The sequence below is a fragment of the Excalfactoria chinensis genome, chromosome 2 (assembly GCF_039878825.1).
Source record: "Excalfactoria chinensis isolate bCotChi1 chromosome 2, bCotChi1.hap2, whole genome shotgun sequence".
Classification (NCBI taxonomy): Eukaryota; Metazoa; Chordata; class Aves; order Galliformes; family Phasianidae; genus Excalfactoria; species Excalfactoria chinensis.
The window spans coordinates 62,858,767-62,882,115 of NC_092826.1; the positions used below are offsets into that span (position 1 = coordinate 62,858,767).

Sequence of the window (23,349 nt, forward strand, 5' to 3'; positions counted from 1 at the left end):
AGCTCCCATCTTCCTACCCCTTTCCCTTTTCCCTTCCCATTTTTGGGGTCAGAGGGCCCAGGGGCCTGCTGCCCCCCTGTCATGAAAATAGATTGATCTAGATAACTCCATGACAGGTGTCCCACTGCAACTGTTGCACCAGAGATGGGTCCATGGTCTCCTCTTAGTCTTGGGGCAGATCCAATTCCATGGGCTTGACATCCTTGTGGGGAGGGTTACCCCCTGTCTTCCTTTGGTGGGCCAATCATCTCTAGCAGTTCTTGGTAATCATTGAACATACATAATTTTCACAGAAAATACATGCACTGATAAAGAACATTATCACCACTTTTATACTGCCAGGAAAACAGGAAACAGTGTAAAGTGAATGAACTGTAAAATGCAATGGGAAATCATGGACCTCATTCGTGCAGAGCCCTTGCTCTACATACACAAGAAAACAGGCACATAATCACATTCACAACTTTGGTTCCATAGAACCAAAGTTTCTATGGAACCTGTTTTGCTACTTGTCATGGAGTAAGGATGTGCCCTTCGGCTGCTGAAATTTCATTCCAGTTTAAAAATAAAAAATAATTAAAAAAAATCTATAAAATGTATCAGTTTTCCATCACACTGTGTTAAGTCAGTAGGGTTATCTTTGAATCTGCCTCAGCTACCTTGTCTATTTCAATGTCTCATGTGTACTTTCTTGCAAAGCATTTGCCTGCAATCAGTGTTTGTATAATTAGCATAAATTGGAGTCTGTCTGTGAGCTAACACAAAAATCAGCTCACATGTTTGTCATGGGTTACTGCCACCCAAACAGTTAAAGAAACATTAGACACTGGCACCACAGACAATCCGTACTGAAAGTAAGCACTTCAGTTTCAGGACTGTCAGATTACAGCAGAATACCTGAGAAGACATGTATCTGTTTACATGCTGAGGAGACTTCACTGATAACACACATCAGCTCACTGGGGAAATTGAAAGGACATCTTTCAAAGCAGTTAAACAAATGTTGGAAAGCTACATCATTTTATTGTTGTTGTTTTTTAACCTTTGTTTTCTTATGTTGCTGTCTAAATAACAGAAGAACATTATAGCATATCTGTGCATTTGGAAGCACACATGCATACTCTGAATATCAGCATTCTTTTCCTCAGTACTTTTACTGCTCTCAGTGAGAGTTTTAATAACAGATTAGAAAGACACAACAGAGTTTTCTGAAGATCAACAATCCCCAGTCAGAGAATATCACAACAGAAGTGTAATTTAAAAGGATTCCTGAATAGCTTCCAGGCATGTGTTAGGCGCCATAATTCAGGAACCTGAGGTTCCCTATATACCTAGCACAAACAGAGAAGACAGTGGAAGGACTTGTTCCCTGCTCTGAATAACATCAGATAGAATGACTGTTTTTGAAGTCCCTGCTTACTTTCACAGTGATTACTGTCACAGAAATGCTTGGTATTTCCCTCTCCAGCTAGCTTGGGGTGCAAACAGAGTTCTTTTAGTCTTTTGCATTGCTTCTAATGGAATGGGTATATTGCATTGCATTGTAGTTAGGTTCCCTAATACTTGAGAAACTTGAGCTTGCAAATAATGTATGTGTTCAGTTTTAAGTTTCATAGCTGAGCAATTGTGACACTGAGGTGACAAATTTCCTGGGAAAAACCTTCTGTAGTGGGAGAGGAAGTGAATCATACAACTAGCGTGGCCAGAAGTCGCCAAATGGGAGTCACATCACAGCATTGTTCCAGAAACTCCTTCCATTTCTTGGTATACTGCAGTTAGTAATACCAGTGGCTTCATTACAGACAAGGCTTTACTAAAGAGATAGCAGAAGATATTAAAACAAAGAATCTGCTTAGAGGTCACAGCAATTTAAAGACCTGCAAGAAGCTCCCTTAGCTATGACAGAATAAAAAGAAACCCAGCAAGCTTTTAAAATATAAAAAGGGCAGGTGCAATTATATTTAACATTAACCTAGTTCTCACTATATTTATGTTTACCTCATCATCTGCATAACAGATGTAACAGTCCTTTTTTTCTTCATATAGGCCCCTGTGGGTCTTGAAATCAGTTTGACTTCCTACTCCAACAACCAGCTCCTCTCTGGAATGAGGGAGTCCTTTTGTTTTTGTCAGTTCTTGGGCTTTTGCCCTTCTAGACAAAACGAGTCCAACAGTCTCAGCAGGAAACCATGCCAGTACTCTCAGCGCCAGTTGGTCTTCTATTATCCTATTCCTGTGGAATGGCTTATCTTGAGTCATTGTTTCCTTGTAGCCTCTTTTTAGACTAGATCAGTGTACTCATACAAATGACTTCTCTATAACAAGGTCACCAGTGTGTTTGTACAGTATTATGACCCACTCAGTACCCATCACAATTGTTAAAAACTTGTCTGATTTCTGTCATTGCAGAAATGACAGAAGTTCATTTAGTAGTTTTTGCCTTAGGCTCATAACTTCTTGGCTGAACTAAAAAATTTCTTTCAGAGAGACATGAAAGAAAGCTGAAAAAAAAATTTTGGAAAATATGATCAAATAGTTCATAAAAACAACATGTAATGAGACAAAGAAATGCAACCAGAAGATGAAAGACTGGGCAGCCTTTCTCTTCAAGAGATGGGAACGTGACATTTGAGACAATAAATAATATCAGAAAAAAGTTTAAGCAACAAAGTAATAAAAAGGATCAGGAAGAATACCCTGGAGATCGTCGTGGTCATATCTGGTTTCAGCATCAATTAATGAATGCACTGGCATTACTCACTGCTGTCCTAAAGCTGCCCCCTCCAAATAATACACAGTTCTGTGTAACCGAGTAATCCACCACACCCCCTTGTCTGCCAATTAAGCAGCTTAAAAGTAGTTTATTTAGTCTGTTAAGCCTTCAAGATAAAAGGACTTTTCCTTAAATACTCAAAGCTTTTAGATACTGGAGGTCCAAATGTTGTCCATATACTAGGCCAAGGGCAGCCTCAGAATAGAGTCAGGGTAATGGGACCTTTTAGAAGGACAGGACAAGGCTGCTTACATTATATTGAATGGCCTCTAGTTCAGGTCACTGGGTGCTGTTCTTACAATACAGACCTGCAAGATCATGAAGAAAAAGGAGAGGAAGGCAAAAAAGAACATCCTTCTGCTTGGTGTACCAGCTTCATTCAGAGTGAATAAATAAATAATGTCTGGGGGCAGACTCTGTTCTTAGGTATGGTTAAAAGTTCTAAATCAGAGTTGGTCAGTGGTTCAATAAAACTAAAATAATATGAATTCAAGAACCAAAAAAGATCTTAAAAATAGGAAATTTCCATTGTTGTGCTTGGATGTTTCTCCAGCATTATGCTTTCTAGAGAGTTGGGTTTTTTTGCCTTAGCAGCAGTAAGATGGCTTTCAATCCATAGTGGCAATACAGTGAGAAGCAGCAGCCTTATACCTGAGAAAAGTTCGTGAGGTCATATGAAGGAGGTGACAGCCACCACATCTGAGAGTCATGAGCTGAAAAGCACAATCCTAAACTGTCAAAACAGTTCCAAAGCAGGTTACCATCAGCAGAATAATAATGTTTTGGACAGTCACAGTGGTCAAGAGTAGGGGAGACACTGTCAGGATTCCCTGTTTGGTGGTCAGAGGTGCTGATTTTCTGTAGAGGTCATTTTGAGTGAATGGGCAGATTGAATGGAAGATACCAAAACAATCTGCTTAATGAGCCAATTCATTAAATTCTGTTCTAAATCCACATACAGACCAAGTTGTCTTGCTTGCTCATGATCCACTTTCCCTCAAGCATGTCAAACTGTGGAGGCATTCATATGAAAAATTCAGAAATGAAAGGGTTTTCAAAGCAAGCAATTGTCAAGAGACAGTGGGAATCTGGAATACATACCACAATCACCCTCTTCCCTCCTCAGAATAGCCTTCATTCAGATTTCTTGTCTCAAGACTTTCTCACTCCATGGACACCAAACTGACTGGTCAGGAGGAGAGGGGGAGGCACACTGACCATGGCGAGGGCAGGTCCCCAGCTAGGAAGGATTCCCAGCCACCATCTCACATTTTCTGGACGTTTCCGGGGACAGTAATATATTTTCTTAAGGTTTTCTTAAGTGATTGGAAAAGTAGGACATCCAAGAGTTTTCTAGGTCATTAGGAAAAGAATTTCTGGCAGAAAGAGATTTTGCTATACTTATTTAGCCTACCCCAAACTGCAAATTCTCTATGCCATGAGAGAAAACCTTCCAAAAGGCTTGTCTCATCTCTTTTATAAGTTCTTCACAAATAAAGAGATTGCCAGTGAAATAAGATTATTAATAAGGACTGTTATTGAAGTACTGCTATGAACAAACAAGAAAAACATTTTGTATTGGAAGCTAGACTCTAGCAGTTGAATCAAGAAGGTGTGGAGATTAAACATAAGGACTTCAAGAGCAAGAGTTCCCTAGGTAGAAGAATCAGATCAGGGCCTTTTCTAGAACTGTGCACATACACAGTGCTTTGGTTTTCTGTTTGTTTGTTTGTTTTGTTTTTAATTGGCATTCTTAAAATGATTTTTTTTTTTTTTTTTTTTTTTTTTTTCTTTGTAGTGGCTCTCTTTGCAATGTTAGACCCAGGATATATCTAACAGGATGCTCTCATGTTCCAAGTGGGGAAGCAAAAGCTCTAGCTCGGTGATAAGCTCTGCAGTGGCATTTTCAAGCCAAAAGAGTAAACTTTTAGTTGACTCCCTCACCACTGTGCAGCTTTAACTGATACAAGACTGGTAAGCAGAAAAAGGAACTTGCTTTCAACATGTGAGATTTTAATCCTGCTTTTTCCTATTAGTGAGCAGTCGCCATTAAAACAGCTCCGATACTCCATGTATCCTTTAGGATTTTACTTCTTAGGATTTATGTCTTCCTCAAGACAGCAGAGTCACAAAATGTGTAAATTTAATTGGCAGGCTTGTAAACTGATGGGACTGAAGAGCAGGTATTGATAGCGTTTATGATAGATGGTATGTATGTGGAACCATATTTAGAAAAATAACACTGTGACTGCTGACATTTTTACAGTTTCACATGTTGTCCTATAAATCTCCTAGTAGGTAAGTTCAAAGAATTTGTTTTAAAACCTTGCTGTGTTCATTATTTACAACCATGATATATATATATAAATATATATATATTTTTTTTCATTTTTGGGTGATCTCTGTAACTGAATCCCTACTTGCTCCTAGTAGTCTATTACACTTTCCAATGTTTGATTCTTAATTCTGCACGTCCTAATGGCAGATAAAAACATGAAATCACTATGATCACAAACAAATCATATTTGCAGGAATATAAGTTCTGTGTAATATTATTTTTGGTATTTAAACCTGAAAAATTTGAGAGAGAAAACAGACGAAGAAAACTTGGGGATCTCTGAGAGTTGTTGGTTAGATAATCAGACTTCCCAGTTTTCCAATGAGGAAAGAGCAAAACTGGATAAAAACACATTATTATTTATTTTTTTTTTACTGGTAAAGTGAAGCTTTGTAAGGTGATATGTGTCAAATAAAGAGAAACTGATGGGAGAAACAGAAACAATGACTTGCATAGCTAAGGACAATAAGAAATTTGCATATTCTTTTGCATCACTCTTTGCAAGAGGATAGCTAAACTGTTAGTGCAGGAGTTCATAAGGAGAAAAGACAGAAGATGAAATGACACTAACATTTATTTTATGCTTTGGGGAAGAAGCAGATTAAGATATTCTGCTAAGGAGTATTTAGTAAGAGGGAAACCAGGAAAAAATCAGCAGGTCAGAGTATCTTGTACACAAGAGTCCTGAAAGTTTTCCTGGGGGATTAAAAGTTTGTCCAGGGGAACAAACTTTTAATAATGCTTGAAAATCTGAAAGAATGCAGAATGCAAATGTTGTACTGGAGTCAGGGAGGGTAAGGGGGTAACATGGGGGACTGCTGCAGTCTCCCACTAATCTCCTACAAAATAAATGGAAAAATTAAAATGGTATGGCCCCAACTGCAGTTATTCAAGGACAGCAGTATATAGTTAATGTCCTATTTCTTTCCTCCTAGGAAATAAGTTCATTTAAACAAACTTCAGATCACTACTTGATGAGAAAACAAAATTGGATTATTCAAGTAACTAAATAGATGCATTAGGCATTTTAGAAGCTGTTAAACTCTTTGGAATACATTCAATTTCATTTTAGTACAAATGGATGGCATAGAGCAACAGTAGAACACTTAATACTCATTAAGAACTTCTTTTCTGATGTGCTGTATTCCAACAGATTAAGATATCAGTGCAGCAATGGCTGCCATGCTAATGGCAAAGTGAACTAAGTAGTTGTCTGTAAAAATGACAGTGGATGCAGTGGCTTAGTTTCCATCTTACAATGCAATGCAAATGCTTTATCATATTTTTTTAACTGCAGAATTTTATCTTTTTTTTTTTTTTTACTTGAGTTTTTGGGAATCACATACACCTGCAGCAAAGTTAGTCACTTGTTTATGGCCACAATATGATCTGCAGACTAACGGGTGATAACACTTGCTGTTGGATGACTCTCAGCTTCATAAAACCTTGCCTAAGCCCTCTACCTTGTTTCTACTGGGTGCTCCAAGAAATCATAAAGATCTGAGGTGTTCTGTTTTTCAGAAGCCTCTTTAATCAGGGGTTAATTAAAAGTGCAGTATGCTACAGCATGAAATCACTTCTTTTAAAACTACTGGGTTTGGTCAGATTGGGGTTGGATTTGTTTTGGGGTTGTTTTTTTTTGTTTGTTTTGTTTTTTTTTTTTCCCTATTTCAACTTTTCTTTTGGGTATCTGGGCAATCAGGTATTTGCTCAAGCAATCATAGGCACACTGTATTGAGATGCAAGTAGTATTCGCATAAGTGCTAAAACCCTTGTTTATGTGCTGAATCAAATTGTGGCGGTTATGACTACTGTCAGATCAGTGGTAAAAACAAACAAACAAACAAACAAAACAAAAAACAAACAAACAAAAAACCATCCTAAAACATTGTAATCAGGAATAAATGGATTTCAAATGGCAGGGATATTCACAGCCTTATGTGCAAACTTAAAAACTTCAGAGGTGGCAGATAGAGAATGCTATCATCATCGTATTAAAAAAAAAAAAAAATGTCTCCAAAGTATTGCGGTCTACTTCAAGTCCAATTACCCTCCAGGCATAAATATATTCATGAGGTCTTTCATAGCCAGAAACTTCAGCCAAAAGTTCTTTCCAAAGTTGTGGATAATGTCACTTCTGCCAAGTTTAAGTAAAGACTTTGAAAACCTATGCCACAGGGCAATCATACTACCTCAATTAAGAGAGCTGTACTGGTCAGTTGCAACATTTGAAATATTGACAGAGCTGCTTTTAAGGATCATGTCTTTCTTAAGAAGTCATTTGCTATGCCAAAACATTTCGGAAAAGGATCTTTAGTGGAAAACCCTCTTAAGAATAATGTAGGCTTTAAGGACAGGCAGACTTTTCTGACACTCATGCAGTCAGATTGCATTCCCGTTTTAAGGGAGCAAGCAAAGTTTGCCTCTTTTCCTTAATGATGTAGCAAAGTACTATTTTATACTGTAATCATCCTGAGCACAAGCATCCTTTGGTCTGATTCAACACTGAGCTCTAGGTAAGTAACAGGGACGAAGTGTTACATAAACAGTTTTGTATCTAATGGTAACACAGCCTACTCTGAAGTGAATCTGATTCTCCAATACCTGAACCACAAAGAAGTCTGGTGTGATTCAAAGCAGAAGGAAGAAATGTTCTTCCTCATCAGATTGTGCTGTGAGGTCCATTTTCAACTTAAACGTGTAGCTCATGAAAGTTTAAGAAAATCTTAAGATACCAAAACAAAGGAATGGTAATTGACACTTCAATTTTGTTTTCTACTTATCTGCCAACAGAGCTGAGTAGATATAATTGCCTACAAAATTTAATCAATCAACTATTCAAAAGTTATACAGCCATTTATGTTGTCCAAAACCATGTCAAAACAATCTGTTTTAAAATCCTTTTTTTTTTTTCTTTCTTTTCTTTTCTTCTTAAACTCTCATCATAAGCATGGGCATTAGTGGCAGCATCTTATACTCCTTTTCAATTTCTACCATTACCTATAATTTTCCATATTGTAGCAGTCTAAATGAAGAGATCACTTATGACAGTGTTTGGCTCACTTAATTTAGTTGCTGGGTTTCAGCAACTGCAGTCTATAGAAACAGACTTTTACATTTCACTTTATTTTTTTTTCTTCCAAGTTCAGCTTTTCTGGGTCATAAATTCCCAGAGTAGATATGTCAATAAACACAATGTACATAAGAAGTAACTATTAAAAAATAATACAATAAACATGAGAAATTCACATTATATAGAACCATAGAATCACAGAATCATTAAGGTTGGAAAAGACCTCCAAGATCATCCAGTTCAACCGTCCACCTACCACCAATATAACCTACTAAACGATGTCCCTTAGTATCACTTGCACACACTTCTTCAACACCTTCAAAGACTGTGACTCAACCACCTGCCTAGGCAGCCCACTCTAAAGCCTGACCACTCTTCAGGAGAAGAACCTTTTCCTAATGTTCCTGATATGCACTTACCTCAAGATTGGCCTGGTTTTCCAGGTCTGATACCTCCAAGCTGTTAGCTCTGTAATTTGACACAAAGTGAATTTTCTGTTCCATTAACACCTCTGAGGTATTGGACATGCTTCAGGGTCTTCATAAAGAAAGACAAAATACAAAATTCCAAACCATTTGAAAATGAAAATCTCAAACTTATTTTTACCTTTTACCTGATTACTTTTACCTTCAAGTTCCCCTTTTCATTTGTCTGTGGCAGTAATAGAACCTTATCTGAAGATTTTTAGTGTGAAATAGAAAAGCACAACAGCACAGTCATCTCACTCAGTAGCTAGCTATTATCTCTGTATTGGACATTAAGTTGACATTAGAAAACTGATATTTCCACCCAATAGACCTGTATGCATCTACTCAGTTTTGGAGCTGAGGGGTGTGCAGTGGTATGTGTCAGGGAGCTGCATCTCACTGGACATTCTAATGGCCCCGTGCTCACTGCTGGGTCAGCACTTGCATGTCAGGGAATTCCTGGAAACTACTGCCAAAAAAATACATATATCAATGGAAGCACAGGACAGCCTGGTCTAATATTAGATATGGAGGATGATGGTTCTGCTTGTGGCAGGAAGAGTTGGAGCTTGATGATCCTCGGGGTCCCTTCCAACCCAAGCCATTCTACCGTAGATAATTAGTAGGGAAAAAATTAGAAGGAAAAATGTTAAGGAAGATTTTAGAAACTCATCTTCAGATAAGCCGATCATCATCACCTACCTACACTTAGATATTTTTCTAAAGAACATTTTTCTCTCTTTGTATTCTGACTTTGCAAGAAAGGTGGCCCAGAGTACTGTAAAGATGGCCATTCTGTCAGGAACAATACGTTTTCTGGAAAGCTCTTCAGAGTTTCTTGATAACTGTGATAATTATGTGCGGAAAAAACACATTGGCTGCATTGCAGTAAACCAGATTTCCCTCCAAAATTACACCCCTTTACTGCCAAGGAGAAAGTTAAGCTAAGGGTTTTACTGTAGAGACCACAGTGCTATGCTCATCTTCCTATTTCCTCTGATCAGTTTTGGCAGTTGGAGGTGAGTGGCATTATATTTAGCCTGGATCTGCTGACACAAACAGTTTATTAAAAGGGAACAGCTTCATTGTGTTAGACAAGGACTGAAAAAGGAGAAAACAATCCCAACTTTAATCAAGGTGATGCTTATGAGATACAGGACTATGAGGGAAGTGACTAACACTACACTTTGAGAATCTGGGACAACTGACACAACCCAACTCCAATTTCTGCTTACTTAGGGGAGAAGCATCTCAGAGGCACAGATTTGCAAACTTTTCCCAGATGATAACTGAAATACTTCTTAACAAGGTCTCACACAACACAAAACACAGCACAGCCATCTCCATGACATTCAACACCCCTTGAGCAGAGAGGACGCTCTGCAAACACTCCAAATCTGACAGTCCTCACCCCATCAGAAGTAGTACAAACTGGTCCTTAAGGCCAAGGAACCCAGGCTCTTCCAGCTCAGAACAGCAGCACAACAGCAACTGAAACACAGCCTTGCTGCCAGCTGGGACTTAATCACAGCCCAGCTGGAGGTGATGCCCTGCTGCCACATGCTGTAGACATTTGTGATTATCTGAAGGCAGTGAAGCAGAGGAGAGCCATGGAACGACACCTTTATTTTGCTTCTATATTTGTGGTGCTCATTACACACACACACACACACACAAAATAAATAAATAAATAAAATTGATGTCTCCCTTCTTATTCCCTTTCGTTGTATGTGGCTGCCCTTCTCTTCTTACTGTCATGTAGGCCATAATCCATCCCCTTATAGTTTTTTTATACACAAGTTCCCTAAAAGTTATTCTTTCTACCTTGCACATTTACCCCTTCAAGCTTTCTACATTAAAACTGCACCTGGATTTTGCATACCTAGCTGTGATTACCTCCATATCTCCTTGCTTTTTCTTTACTGGCTTCACCTGTGCATCAAAATAAGCAGCTTGTATTTGCTTTTTGTTTTTGTTTACTTTTTCTCCCTTTTTCTTACCCCATGCTGCTGATTTGGGTGTGGATGCTGCTTTCCCTTAAGTAGCATTTCTTTTTTTCCCTGTGTTACCTAAATTCATTTCTTCTTTCCCCTCTGTGATGGAGCCTGAGTTTTCACACCTGCCTCAGCTTTACCTCATAATTTTATGATGTCTCAATACATAAGAAACTGTGTTTGTAGAAGTCTAAGAATGTGCAAGAAGCTGAAACTTCTTAAGATCCATATCCTGGTGCTCCCAGTCATTTGCCTTATAATTGGTTGCAAAGCTCACACTCTGAAAGACAATCAGAGTACTGCATGTTGCTGTTCCGATACTACCCATCTCCATTACCAATAAATACTTTGTACAAGTTAAATAACTCCTCTAGCCATCATTGATTTTCCCCCTTGCAAAAATATGCTTAGAAGGCAAAATAACACTTATCCGATTGCATATTCCAATTGTCCGATTGCAATATTCCAATACACTCCAATTGTGATGTGTCCAAAGCACAAATATGCACACAAATGCATTCCCTATAAACTGAAAATACAAATTATTAGTTTTTATCTATTTTAATGCACATCCCTAACACACACTAACAGGTTATCTAATATCAAGTAATCAAAAGTTCAAGAATGCCCTCATTACATTTAGAAATAGGTATCATATCATTGAATAATAAGCAAATAAGACACAATCAACCCATTTCCACTGTGGGAAAAAAATACTTACAGGTGATGTAATTTAACATTGGCAGGTAGTTATAGGTTTGGATGAGGCCTTCTTACTTCAATTACAAGAAGCATCACATTTACAGCCTCTCATCATCATGGGAGATTTCAACCACCCAAATGTCCGTGACGCCGAATGGTGTGCTGAGCAGGACTAAGGAAGTCATCCTGCCCCTGTACTCGGCATTGGTGAGGCCTCACCTCGAGTACTGTGTCCAGTTTTGGGCACCTCAGCACAAGAAAGATATGGAGGTACTGGAGCAGGTCCAGAGAAGGGCAACGAGGCTCGTGAAGGGCTTGGAGAATCAGCCCTATGAGGAGAGGCTAAGGAAGCTGGGGCTGTTTAGCCTGAGGAAGAGGAGGCTGAGGGGAGACCTTATTGCCGTCTTCCAGTACCTGAAAGGTTCTTACAGTGAGAGTGGGGCAGGTCTCTTCTCACTAGTGACAAGTGACAGGACGAAATGGCCTCAAGTTGCGCCAGGGCAAGTTCAGGTTGGATATTAGGAAGAACTTCTTTACAGAAAGGGTGGTTAGGTACTGGAATAGGCTCCCCAGGGAGGTGGTTGAATCGCCATCCCTGGATGTGTTTAAGAACCGTTTGGATGTGGTACTCAGCGATATGATTTAGCAGAGTGGTTTTGTTTTTTTTTTTAGAGATGGGGTACTGGTTAGGCTGCGGTTGGACTTGATGATCTTCAAGGTCTTTTCCAACCTGGATAATTCTATGATTCTATGATAATTCTATGTCTGCTGGGAAAGCAACACAGTGAGCTGTGTGTTATCCAGGAGATTCCTGGAGTGCATTGAGAATAACTTTCCAATTCAATTATTAGACAAACTGAGTAGAGGAGAAGCATTATTGGACTTGGTGGTCACCAGTGCAGATAAACCCACTAAAGAGGTTAAGACTGGAAGCACTTTGGGCTGTAGCAACCATGTTCTTGTTGAGTTCATGTTCTGAAGGAATATGGGCACAGCAAAGAGTAAAGTCAAGACCCTGAGCTTCAGGAGTGTGAACTTCAGGCTTTAAAGAACTGTTTAAAGAACTGCCAAGCAAAATTGCATGGCAGGAAACTCACTACATCAGTAGTTCTTAAGACTGACCTTTTACTAGCTTCTAGTAAACCATCTACCAATTCACCATTATTTGTAAAGATATGGCAAAGAACTTTGTCACAGTACTGCTGTTACTGTTAAAAAATTGTAAAAAACCAATGATTGCAATTGACCACTTCATGTTGTTTTGTATCCCTTCATCACAACGTTTTGGTTTCTAAGAATATGTAGAATTATATTATTTAAGATTATATACTTTTGGATACTAACTGTGTTTCATCGTACATGCTTGTAATATGAACACAATTATGACATTTTTTTTTCTGAAAACAAGGATTTGCTGTTATTTCTCAGTCTGCATAGTATGCTCTCCATATTTGAAGGGGAATTCCCCAATGAAACTGGTGAAGTTAGAGAGATTTAGAGCCTTTCTGTCAGTGAAACAATTCAATTTTTCCATCAAGTTTTATGTTCTAATAGTTATCTTTGGGGCCTTGATTCAACATCACTGAAGTCCATCAAGCTCTTTCCATTGCTCACAGAGCCAATGGCATCAAATTTTCATTTGGCTTTGGTCACTACTGCCTGACATTCAATATGCCTTCTTTATCATCATACTCCCAGCTAGCTTTATACAGATCATAACTGTTGACATTTTTATCATTTAGCTTTTTATTTATTAACCTGCTCAGCTATTGTTCCTTATATTAATACTGCATACTTTTGAGGTGTTCCAGACAAGCCTATATGAAGGTAGTCTAGCTTGTATTCAAATATTGATAAGTATCTTAGCATTTTGCAAGAAGAGGTTTCTTTCTCTCTTGACTCTGGTATGAGGTCAATAATTTTCCGTAAGTTTATGTGGGGAAAAAGTTTGTTGAAACGATATCCAGGGCCTCTTTTTAACAATAATTTTCCTTTGCTGTATCTTGCCAAGATTATTTAAGCCTCCCAGTGCATATTTATAGGAAGTTTGGACAAGGATGGAAGGAGGATTCATTTTCTGAGAGTCTGAGTATTTCATTGCTTTATTAAAAAGAGAATTTTCACCCTGCTGTAGCTTTTGGATACCTGCATGAAATGTGTTTTCACAGGTTACTGCAAGGGTTTTAGTGCAAACATTTATATCCAATATGCAGTCAAGGCACATGCCAGACTAATTCCTGTGCCTTTGAGGTGATGGATAAACTCCAGAGCCTTTTGCACCTACCGGGCACAGATTCATGCTGCCTGACTCTGGATGCTGCTGAGCACCCTGTGCTGGGCAGATGGCTGTAATGCACTGCTGGTGAGCAGAAATGGAGCTCTTCAAGGCAGGCTTGGTAATGTGGTCCTGAGTCACGTCCTGCTTGCTTTTTACTGGAGGCTATGAAATGGCTTTCACCTGAACTTTGTCTGTCCAGTTTCAACTGCCATTAGATTACACTTCTCTTCTTTGAAACTGCTGCTCTTCTTAGAATCATAGAATCATAAAATTATAGGATGGCTTTGGTTGGAAGGGACCTTTAGTATCATCTAGTTCCAACTCCCCTGCTACAGGCAAGGACACCTCCCTCTAGAAAGGTTGCTCTTGCATTACCTGAAATATAGATCAAATGGAGGCAAATATATAAAACTTATGCCCAGTCATTTTGACTGTTGCCTAGGCAGAGTGATATGAACACACACCAAGAGAGTGCTATAAACTTACTTGTTGGATTTTAACATATGCTTAAAGAATTTTTGGTCATTGTCACAGATCATAGAATGGCTTATAGCCCATCCAGTTCCTGCCACAGACAGGGCTTCCACACACCAGATTAGGCTACCCATCCAACCTGGCCTTGAATGCCTTCAGGGATGGGGCATCCACAACTTTTCCAGGTAACCTGTACCAGTATGTCACTGTTCTCTTGAGTAAAGAATTTCTGCATAACATCTAACCTAAATCTCCCCTCTTTTAAAGCCATTCCCCCTGTCCTATCACTATCTGACTATATAGGAAGTCAGTCTCCTGTTTATAAGCTCGAGTATTGGAAGGCTGACATGAAGTCTCCTCAGAACTGGTTATATTGAGATATAACATCATAGAACATGTTCAGTGATCCTGAAAGGTTCTCACCCTGGTGCTGGTACATATCATTTGGAAATGGAAATACTCCATTGTGTGTTCCAGATAGAACCAAAAAATTAAATTATAAGCTCTTGACTCAGTCCAACCAGCAGAGTGAAAGGTTGGTGGAGCAGCAGGAAGAGAGGTGCCTCCTGAATCCTAGGAATAGAGAAACACTGCTCAGTACAATACCTCCACCAATGGACATGACCTCTCTAATTGGTGAGGAGCACAGGCCCTGGTACCTTGCACAGTCTGTGTTCTGTTCATGATTTCCCAGCAGAGGTCTGTCTCATCAGATAGCTGACAAATGGAATGCAGCTGTCATTCTTCATTTCCTGTGAAGAAGCTTGCAAGAGGTGAAGATTCAAGCACAACCCTCTCTCCTTTCCAAACTGCATTCCTATCAGAAAACTTGGAGAAATTATGATTGGGAAAAAAAAGAAAGAAGATTTTGTGTGTTCTCAAACTGTTACGTAGGGTCTATTAAGCAGGGCACGCTGCTGTGTGCTGGATAGGCTGTGTACTTATTTGTTCCCCGACTGCAGTGTAGAGGCTCCTATGCATCAATATATGAATTCCGACTGGCAAAGGGTCTGAAAAATATATGTACGCACTGCTGTTGCACATCTGGAATTCAGAATTGCTAATGGATATACTGTGATAGAAAAGTGTCTGGCCAATAAACTAGTTTTATATATTTATTCTAAAAAGCATTACCACATTTCTGGCTAGTAGCCTTTCATCCTCTAGACTTTACACCAGTGCATTTGGAATGCTAAGCAGCTCTGTCAGGGATGCAGCCATGTTCCAAAAGGCACCCTGTGTATCTGAAACAACTTGAAAAACTAATTAAAAAGAAGGAAGGTGGTGGTTTTCCTCAGGGAAACCTTTTTATATCAACTTCTATTTCCTCAGAAACCACGCGTGAAAATTCTCTCAGGTGCTCAGTTAACCCACTGCATCTTCCAGGGTGCTACTATAAACACATGTATCTGTCTCAGAGTAATATATCTTGACCTGATATCATGCACAGTGCCAGAGGATAATGGATTGTGAATGGTGCACTGTGGGATTAGCAGTGGAAAATGAAGCCCTTTGCATTTCTATGTGCTGGTTTGACATCCGTCGTCTCCCCATAGCCACGGAACCTGAAGACAGGGCCAATGCCTGAATCACTGTGCATCTTCTCAGTAGCAGCAGAGATTTTCTGATTGCCATCTTGGTTTCTTGGAAGAACTGGGAAACTGCAAGGAAGATTTGGTAAGGTAACAGGCATGCCTTGTCCTGCTGGCCACCTTTACTGACATGAAGCACTGGCAGCCATGGCAAGTATTTAGTGTACTGAAGCAGAGGGAATCTGAAATGCTCCTCCACACAGAGGTAGTCATCCATTTTATTTATATTTGCTTCTGTAAATCTCCAACCTTACATACAAAGTGCTCTGTGCACATATTTTTAAGACAGGAACCAGCCCAGAACCAATGGCAGCACACAGTAACTCTCTGTTTAGGAAAGATTTGCAGGATTAGATTATGGAACCAGAGACATGTTTTAGTTTTCTTCGCTCCTGATAAGGAATTGGATTCAAACTGTGAAATAAGGGCTAAAAGATCCATTCTTCGTGCTCACACTGCCAAGGTGATTTAATAATAGCTGTTTAGCAGTCTATGTGTTGGCTTTGCAGGTACTTAGAGGATAAGAAGAAACCAATCCACAAGATCCCTTCCCACCCATTTCTTACTAAAGCTCCCACCATTGGCTCCACCAACAAAAACAGAACTAGAACAGCCACTGCTTTATAAAGCTTTATTGCATGATGTGTTTACATAATGCTGTAGAGGTGAGCTCTTTAACTACTTATATCAAGAAATTTTGGACACAGGTCTGTGGTCACTTTTCCAAATTGACCCTGCATGGCACAGAAAAAAAGTGTGATTGCATTTTTCCAGACAGTAAAGAGAAGAGAGTGTGGGGAGAAGAGGCAGCCAAGGGGTGCGTTGAAAAGAAAACCCTCCTGGTTTACACTACGTGTGACAAAGCTTCTGAACGATGAATACAAACTGTAGGTGAGCTCTGTGTGTAGTAAAATATTAAAGAGTAATTCAAGTTCTTTATGAAATAAAACTGAGAAACAAAACAAAAATGCAGTTTCATGGACAATTAAATTTAACATAAAACAAAATTGACCTAAAATGAGAAAACAACAAACAAAAACAAAACCCAACCAAACAGAAGGACCTGCAGATAATATCTCTGACCATGCATGGCTTGTTTTTTTAAATTACAATTCACAGAATAACACTGCTGGAAAGTCTATTTTACACTATGCTACACAGAACACGAAAACATGAGTAGTGACATTTACACAATTTTACAGTATTTCTCCTTCGTCTAAGAAACACGTCCTTTTCTACTTTACATTTTTTTACAATTCCCAGCTCACAGAAAGGACACTGTACGCGCAAAGACAGTCTTTAAAAAGGTGAAATGCACCCAATGCTACAAATAAACCTTTTCTTCCACAGAAGCCTCTGTGTTAGTGATTAAACAAAATACATCTCTATCTGCCACTCAATGTGAAATGAATTAATTAGAAATATTTTATTTTATTTTATTTTTTTAATAATTTTTGTCGTAAACATGAAACTATACGTCATCTCAGAAACTCCTTTTGATGCACTTGCTATGGAACTACTAAGCTGCTATCCAAAAACCTCCTGCTATTGCATCTGTGATGCCAGTTCCGCCAGCTGCTGCCCTGGCCTCACGTGTTGTTCAAGCGTTTGCAAATCATATTCAATAGTTTTCCATAACCCAAACATTTTTCCCTTATGAAAATGCTTCAGTTTATTTTACTTCTGAGCCTCTAAGTACCTGGCAGTTTTCCCTGCAGAAAAACATCAGCAGTCACAGCCCTTACAGCCTAGACAGCGTTTCCGGAGTCCAGATGCTGGAAACCCAGGGCCATATGAATGCTGCATGGGGTTACGCTCTGTCTACACCCACATGCAACACCCATCCCAAAGGCCATAAGAGGAGTGGTGTGTGTGCAGTGTGTGCACAGGAGAGAAAGGGTGGGAGGACAAGAGCTCAGGGACGCCATGACCTCTGCTCAAAAGGCAGGCTATGTGTCTGCTGCCTCTGTAGACAATGGGAGTGAAGTTGCAGGACTGCCTCCTTGTCCCCATTGCATCCAAGTGAAGTCAAAGTGTTGTGAAAACAGCCACCACGCAGCATTTTGAGAGCATTTTTGGATGGACTCTTGTTTTTGTTGTGCCACCAGGGACAGCAACGTAGAGGGGACACCTGGCAGAAGGAATACTGCAGCTGATGTGGAAAGGAGCACCTTGCAACAGGCCCTGGTGACAGCCAGGCTCTCACTCTAAATTTCTGTTATACTGGGACATGAGAGCCCATCTAGATACTCCATGTAACTTACTACTAAGCAATAAACAAAGGCTTGTCTGCCCACAAAGCCTTATTTTGCTGATACAGTCAACTAGAGATCTGCAGTAAAAGGAGATCAAAAGAGAAAAAAACCCAAAACATATTCCAAACACTATCTTTGACACCGTTTCCAGTATTTAAAGAGCAAGAAAGACCCTCATTAAAAACCATTTTGTTAAAGGTTTTGGATTATGGATAGGGGTTTATCAAGCAGAAGGCTCACATGTGGCATCCAGTGCGCTATAAAACAACTGCAATCCATGAGGCAGCTGCCTGGACTCACAGAGAGATGAGGAGTGATGCCTTCCATTGTTGTGAGGGATCTTTCTTTCCCAGTTGTGGAATACAGAGTGGAAGTTTCTTCATCACAGCCCCATCACTGCTACTGGAGGCTATCCCTTGGTTGGGACTGAGGGACTACAAATTATTTAGTACATTCTGCTTTTAAAAACCAAGGGAGACAAGGAAATTAGGACAGCTTCCCCCTGGCTCCCATTTCAGATGCTAAAGTTTAACTTGGCATCCCAATCAGGAAGGTATTGGGGTGGTAGACAGGCAGACAAGTTACTGACAGCAGATGGGTGCTGAATGGAACACCATTGGTGACCCTGAGAACTCCGAGGCCACTCAAAACTTTGAGCACAAAATTTGCAACTGACTGGTTCTGTGTAAAAGGCAAGTGTGGGAGTTATTGTGTTTTCAAGTGTTGTAAACTAGCCTTAATGGATCTCTAAGTGAGAAACAGCTACATTAGGTTTCTAAGACCTTTGTATTTGCCACAAAACCAGTCCTCATCTCATGTGCATTTTAAAACGGCTGCCGTATCCTTAGGGTGATCTCTCTGGATGATGAAGGGACAAGCAGTAACTCAAACCCCGTAGGCTGCAAGACGATCAGACAGAAAGAGGCACACAAACAAAGCCAATTCTTCCATTTCATCTGGAATCCATTGGTTAGATGATGGGGAACAAATGTTATTCCCAGAATCGGGCCATGCTATCAGACACAGGAGGAAATAATGCCACCTTCAGTATTAGCACATTGGGCTTCTAGCCATTTTTATGATGAACTGAAATAGAAAACTTTCCTGTAGTTACTACATTGTTCCTGCTCTTGATCACCTCGTTGCAGTAAACGCTGACAACCGGGGATTAACCTTACAGCATATTACTGCATAAACAAGACCAAGTTATCCTTCAGAACAATTGGTGTCAGTTTTACAGGAAGAAAGCAGAAGATTGGGAAAAAAACACAAAAAAACAATCATAATGGAAGAATGGACATGGAATAGAATGCTTCACGTGTACACACTTGCATCCAAAGAGTCTGAAAGAAATGGGAAATTTTTCTGACCATATTCTAGCCCTGTTCACCATATTTAAACTTCTCCTTGGTAAGCAGCATATGAAATTTTACACTTTTTTTTTTTTTTTTTTTTTTTTTTTCCCCCAATATTTCTGGAAAATACCTAAGTCCAACTATTTCTAATTCATGAGCAATATTATTCTTACAGGCACAGAAATTGTGATACATCTAAATGACACAAATATATTTCCAGTTAGCAAGTCACAAGCAGCTAACCACTTTGCACACTGAGTAAATTTTAGTTAAAACACTGACTTTTAAAGGTGTGTGATTCTCTCCCATCATACGCAGAACCTCTGTCAATGTAAATACATTTTGTTGCATTTGGGCTTCTTTTATCACTAAACAGGTATAACAGCTCGACATAACTATTACATTCAGGGTGTCTTCCTCATTTCAGACCTCAAAGACCTCCACAAACCCCCATTACCTTCATTTCTTTGTTTAAAATGTCCTTAAGAGAAATTCCTAAAGTTCATAGTAGAAGGTAGCACATAAAGATCAGCTTTAAACCCCAGATGCTAGTAGGTCTTGCTTATTTTACAGTGAGAAAATTATATGCCACTTCTTTCTGTTTCCTGACCTTCCTTTTTATAGCTTTCCAACACACAACACATTTTTAATTACAAAACTGCTGCCTTCTGCCTGCATTTAAAATTGACTTTTTAACAGAGGAGAAAATCACATCCTACTCAACGTGTAGTCTTAGAATCAACAGTGCCATCCTTAAGAACCTTTACTCAGAAGTGATTTTTTACTCCACAGACTTTCACATGTGAAGATCCAAGGCAACAGCAAATAAAAACTGAAATGTTACTACTGAGAGTGAAGACAGCCCAGATAGGATGCTCCAACACAGATCTTGTTGTAGAGCTGTCAGCTACTTGATTCTCTAACCAATTGGATGCTCCATTCAGTGTGACAGCATGAATGATCAAGGTTTCACAGTTTTATTCTGTTTGTTGCTAATAACCTGTACAATCTAGGACTTTCCTGTCCTTAGAAGAGAGCAGAGTAACTTGCAGACGTACCTGACCTAACTTAAGTGAACAGAAACAACACAGCTGTGACACTATAAGCCCAGCATAGACTAATCCTACCTTTCTAGTGTGTTCTGCAATCAGAATTAGTTCCTGCAACCATGACTAAACTGCTGTTCCCCAGCCATCTTATTTGAAGGAAGCCTCAACTGCTACTCCTAGGCACATATTCCCTTAATCTTAGAGTCTAAGGCAATGGAAAGAGATAATCTTGTGCATCCTTGAGAATAAGATAGACTTTGGCTTAAAAAGTTCCCTTTTATTTTACTGTTAACTGCAGTTCTCTTAAAAATGCTTCAGCACTGGCTAAGGTGACTGTGTTCAAGTCATTTTCACTCACGTGTTTGTCCTCCACTTAAAGGCAGATGAGCTGACTAAAAGTTCTCCAAATACACATGTTGAGGGCAGTTACAAAAAGTCAGCTATCAAACAGTGAGATGAGGGCAAGCATACTGGAGTATTCCCTATGGTACCCTCTCCACTTGCATCAAGGATAACCACAAAAAAGAAAGAAGAAAAGAGAGTAAAGAACAGCAAAACCACAGCAGGCTTTTAGCAGGGCCATTTCACGTTCAGATCAATTACTTTGAAATAAATCACCACCACATTATCTTGCAGCAGAGAAAAGCAGCATGAAGGGCACAGGCAAGTAAACAAAACTTCCTGATGTTACTATCTGAATGCATTTACTGAGTGTGTAAATTGTAGGCGCAGATTTCTTTGAAACCGTACAAATGGACAGCACAGCCAAAGCTCATCAAGAGAGAAGTATTCTGTGACCTCTCCTCTGTGTCCATGGTGCTATGTACAGTAAAAGCGTGTATTAATACACACAAATTCAGGATCCTACACTCTCTTCTTGTATTGCAGGCCATTTCCTACCCCACAGGATGAATACACTTGAATAACATTGAGCTTCTACAAAATGACATTCTTTTCCTCCTGTCCTGGTGGAGGGGTAAGGCCCCAGAGTGACAGTCATGGTCCAGCTAGCTTCAGCAGGAGCATGACTTCACACCATGACTGTGTATAGATACATGCACATATATCCACACATTCATTCTGTACATATACAAAGGTACACATACATTTTTACATTCTTTGGTGGCAAAATAAAACAAAACAAACCACAGGGTTGCACAGAATGTGCATCTTTGCTTAATGAATCAGCTCCAGGAAAAATTGGGTTGCTGTAACAGGAGTTATTTTGCTTCTTTAAGGACTGTTCATTGCATTGACAAAATGCCATGCATTTACAATGACTAAAACGGGGCATGAGGAAAGCCAACGCAAACACAGCTCACATAATGACAGATAACTCAGAGAAAGGCCTCTCCTACCCACATCAACACGTCATGAGAGAAGCAGCCACATGCTTTTACCTACAGGCACTCATGTGCTTCCCTAGCTACCGTCAGGATGTTGTGCTGAGCCGCGGCACACCCTTCTCCTGCCCTGTCTGTGGGTTTCCACTTTTTGTTGCTTATTAAAATTGAACTAACAGAAGACGGGATGTTGGGAGCAGCAGACGAGGCTGGCACGACAATGCCACGCCGAAGGGTTGTCAGCCCATGTGTTTCAGATGACAGATCTTCTTGTTGCCACCTCTGGGATGTCAAACCTGCATCTCAGAGGTGCTGATGAGGCCCAAAGCTTTGGCTTCTTCTGGTGTCAGTCCGCTCTTTAGTGTCCTTCTCACTGCATGGCCATAAATTCCAAAAGGAGAGAAAAAAAAAAAAAAAAAAAAAGAAAAGAAAAAAAAGAAAAAAAAAAGAAAAAAAAGAAAATGCAAACAATTAAAAGTGATAATTACAGGAGAATTTCAGCTGAAAAACACTCAACATGCATACCGAATCAGATCAAGAGTTGCTATGCAACTCCAAAAAGTCAGGGGAAAGCCATTTGTCATTGTCATTTAGTCAACAAAAACTTCTCAGGATAAACATCACCACATTTTATTCTTCTTTCTCTAAGATTTTATGAGTAGATTCTCAGTGCACAGAAAATATTGTGTACCCCATTATCTCACAAAGAATTTTTAAAAGAGCTTCTGGATCTTTATAGGGCTCGATTGAATTTATCACTATTAAATCCTTTGTGACCATTCTAAAGTGTAAAAATAAGCTCCCCACACTTAAAAGATTTAAAATGTAATAACTTTATAGTCAATTCAAATCATAACAAATCATGTGCTCATACATGCTCCCTTTTCTTCTGTCATGTTCCCTCATTGAAGCCCACATCTGATCATCTTTGTCACTTTGTACATAATTTTATATGAATTTGAGTGTTAAATCTTGGTCAAATTTTCTTACTTTCCTATGAAGTATTCTGAATGGTATTTATAACATAAAACTTTTAAAATTCACATTTACATTCTTTACTCAGAAATCTAAGTGACAGTGTGACTGCACATGGTTTTCAGGCATGTTCAAGATGCAAGCGAGGTGTTCACTCCAAACTTTGATATTCTTTAAGTACATTACATTACATTTAAGTACATATGCACATTTAAAAGTTTTATCTGCATGCAAAGCATAAACAGTGACTACGTTGAACAAAATATATTCAGAGTTTCAAAAGAATTAAGTCTAGAGGAAAAGCAAAAGAAAGGAATTACAGGTGGTGGTGAAGAACTTCTTGCATTGCTGTTGTCTAGTGCAATTCAGACATCTAACTTCCAAAGATAATGACTCTGTGTAATTGAAACTGAGCAGTCACGTTCAAGGGTCTGGTGGAAGTGGGAGGGGTGGATGGGTCAATATCAAAAACAAGGAAATAACAGAAGGGCAAAAGATGGCATATCTGTACATCTGGCACCATGCAAGTAGGACAAATACGACCTATGTGTAATAGTCAAACCATTTCCATCAGTTACTGAGTTTAATTGAGATGTGAGTACCAAATTTATAACTGTTCCACCATTACCGAACTGTTGCTTGAAAGTTTCTTTTCAAGATTAAATCCTACCTCCTACAGTG

At 39.3% G+C, this 23,349-nt stretch overlaps 1 protein-coding gene across 10 annotated transcripts in view; it reads right to left on the bottom strand.

The window, feature by feature from the left end:
- Window positions 1-16,308: 16,308 nt before the first annotated feature.
- The window catches only part of FHOD3 (formin homology 2 domain containing 3), a 363,466-nt gene continuing 356,425 nt past the window's right edge, over window positions 16,309-23,349 (bottom strand). For all 10 annotated transcript variants that reach the window (XM_072327321.1, XM_072327323.1, XM_072327320.1 and 7 more), the window contains one exon: window positions 16,309-22,066. In XM_072327321.1, the coding sequence (XP_072183422.1) occupies window positions 21,984-22,066 (83 nt within the window). In that variant the 3' untranslated portion in view covers window positions 16,309-21,983. The remainder of the gene's footprint in view (window positions 22,067-23,349) is intronic.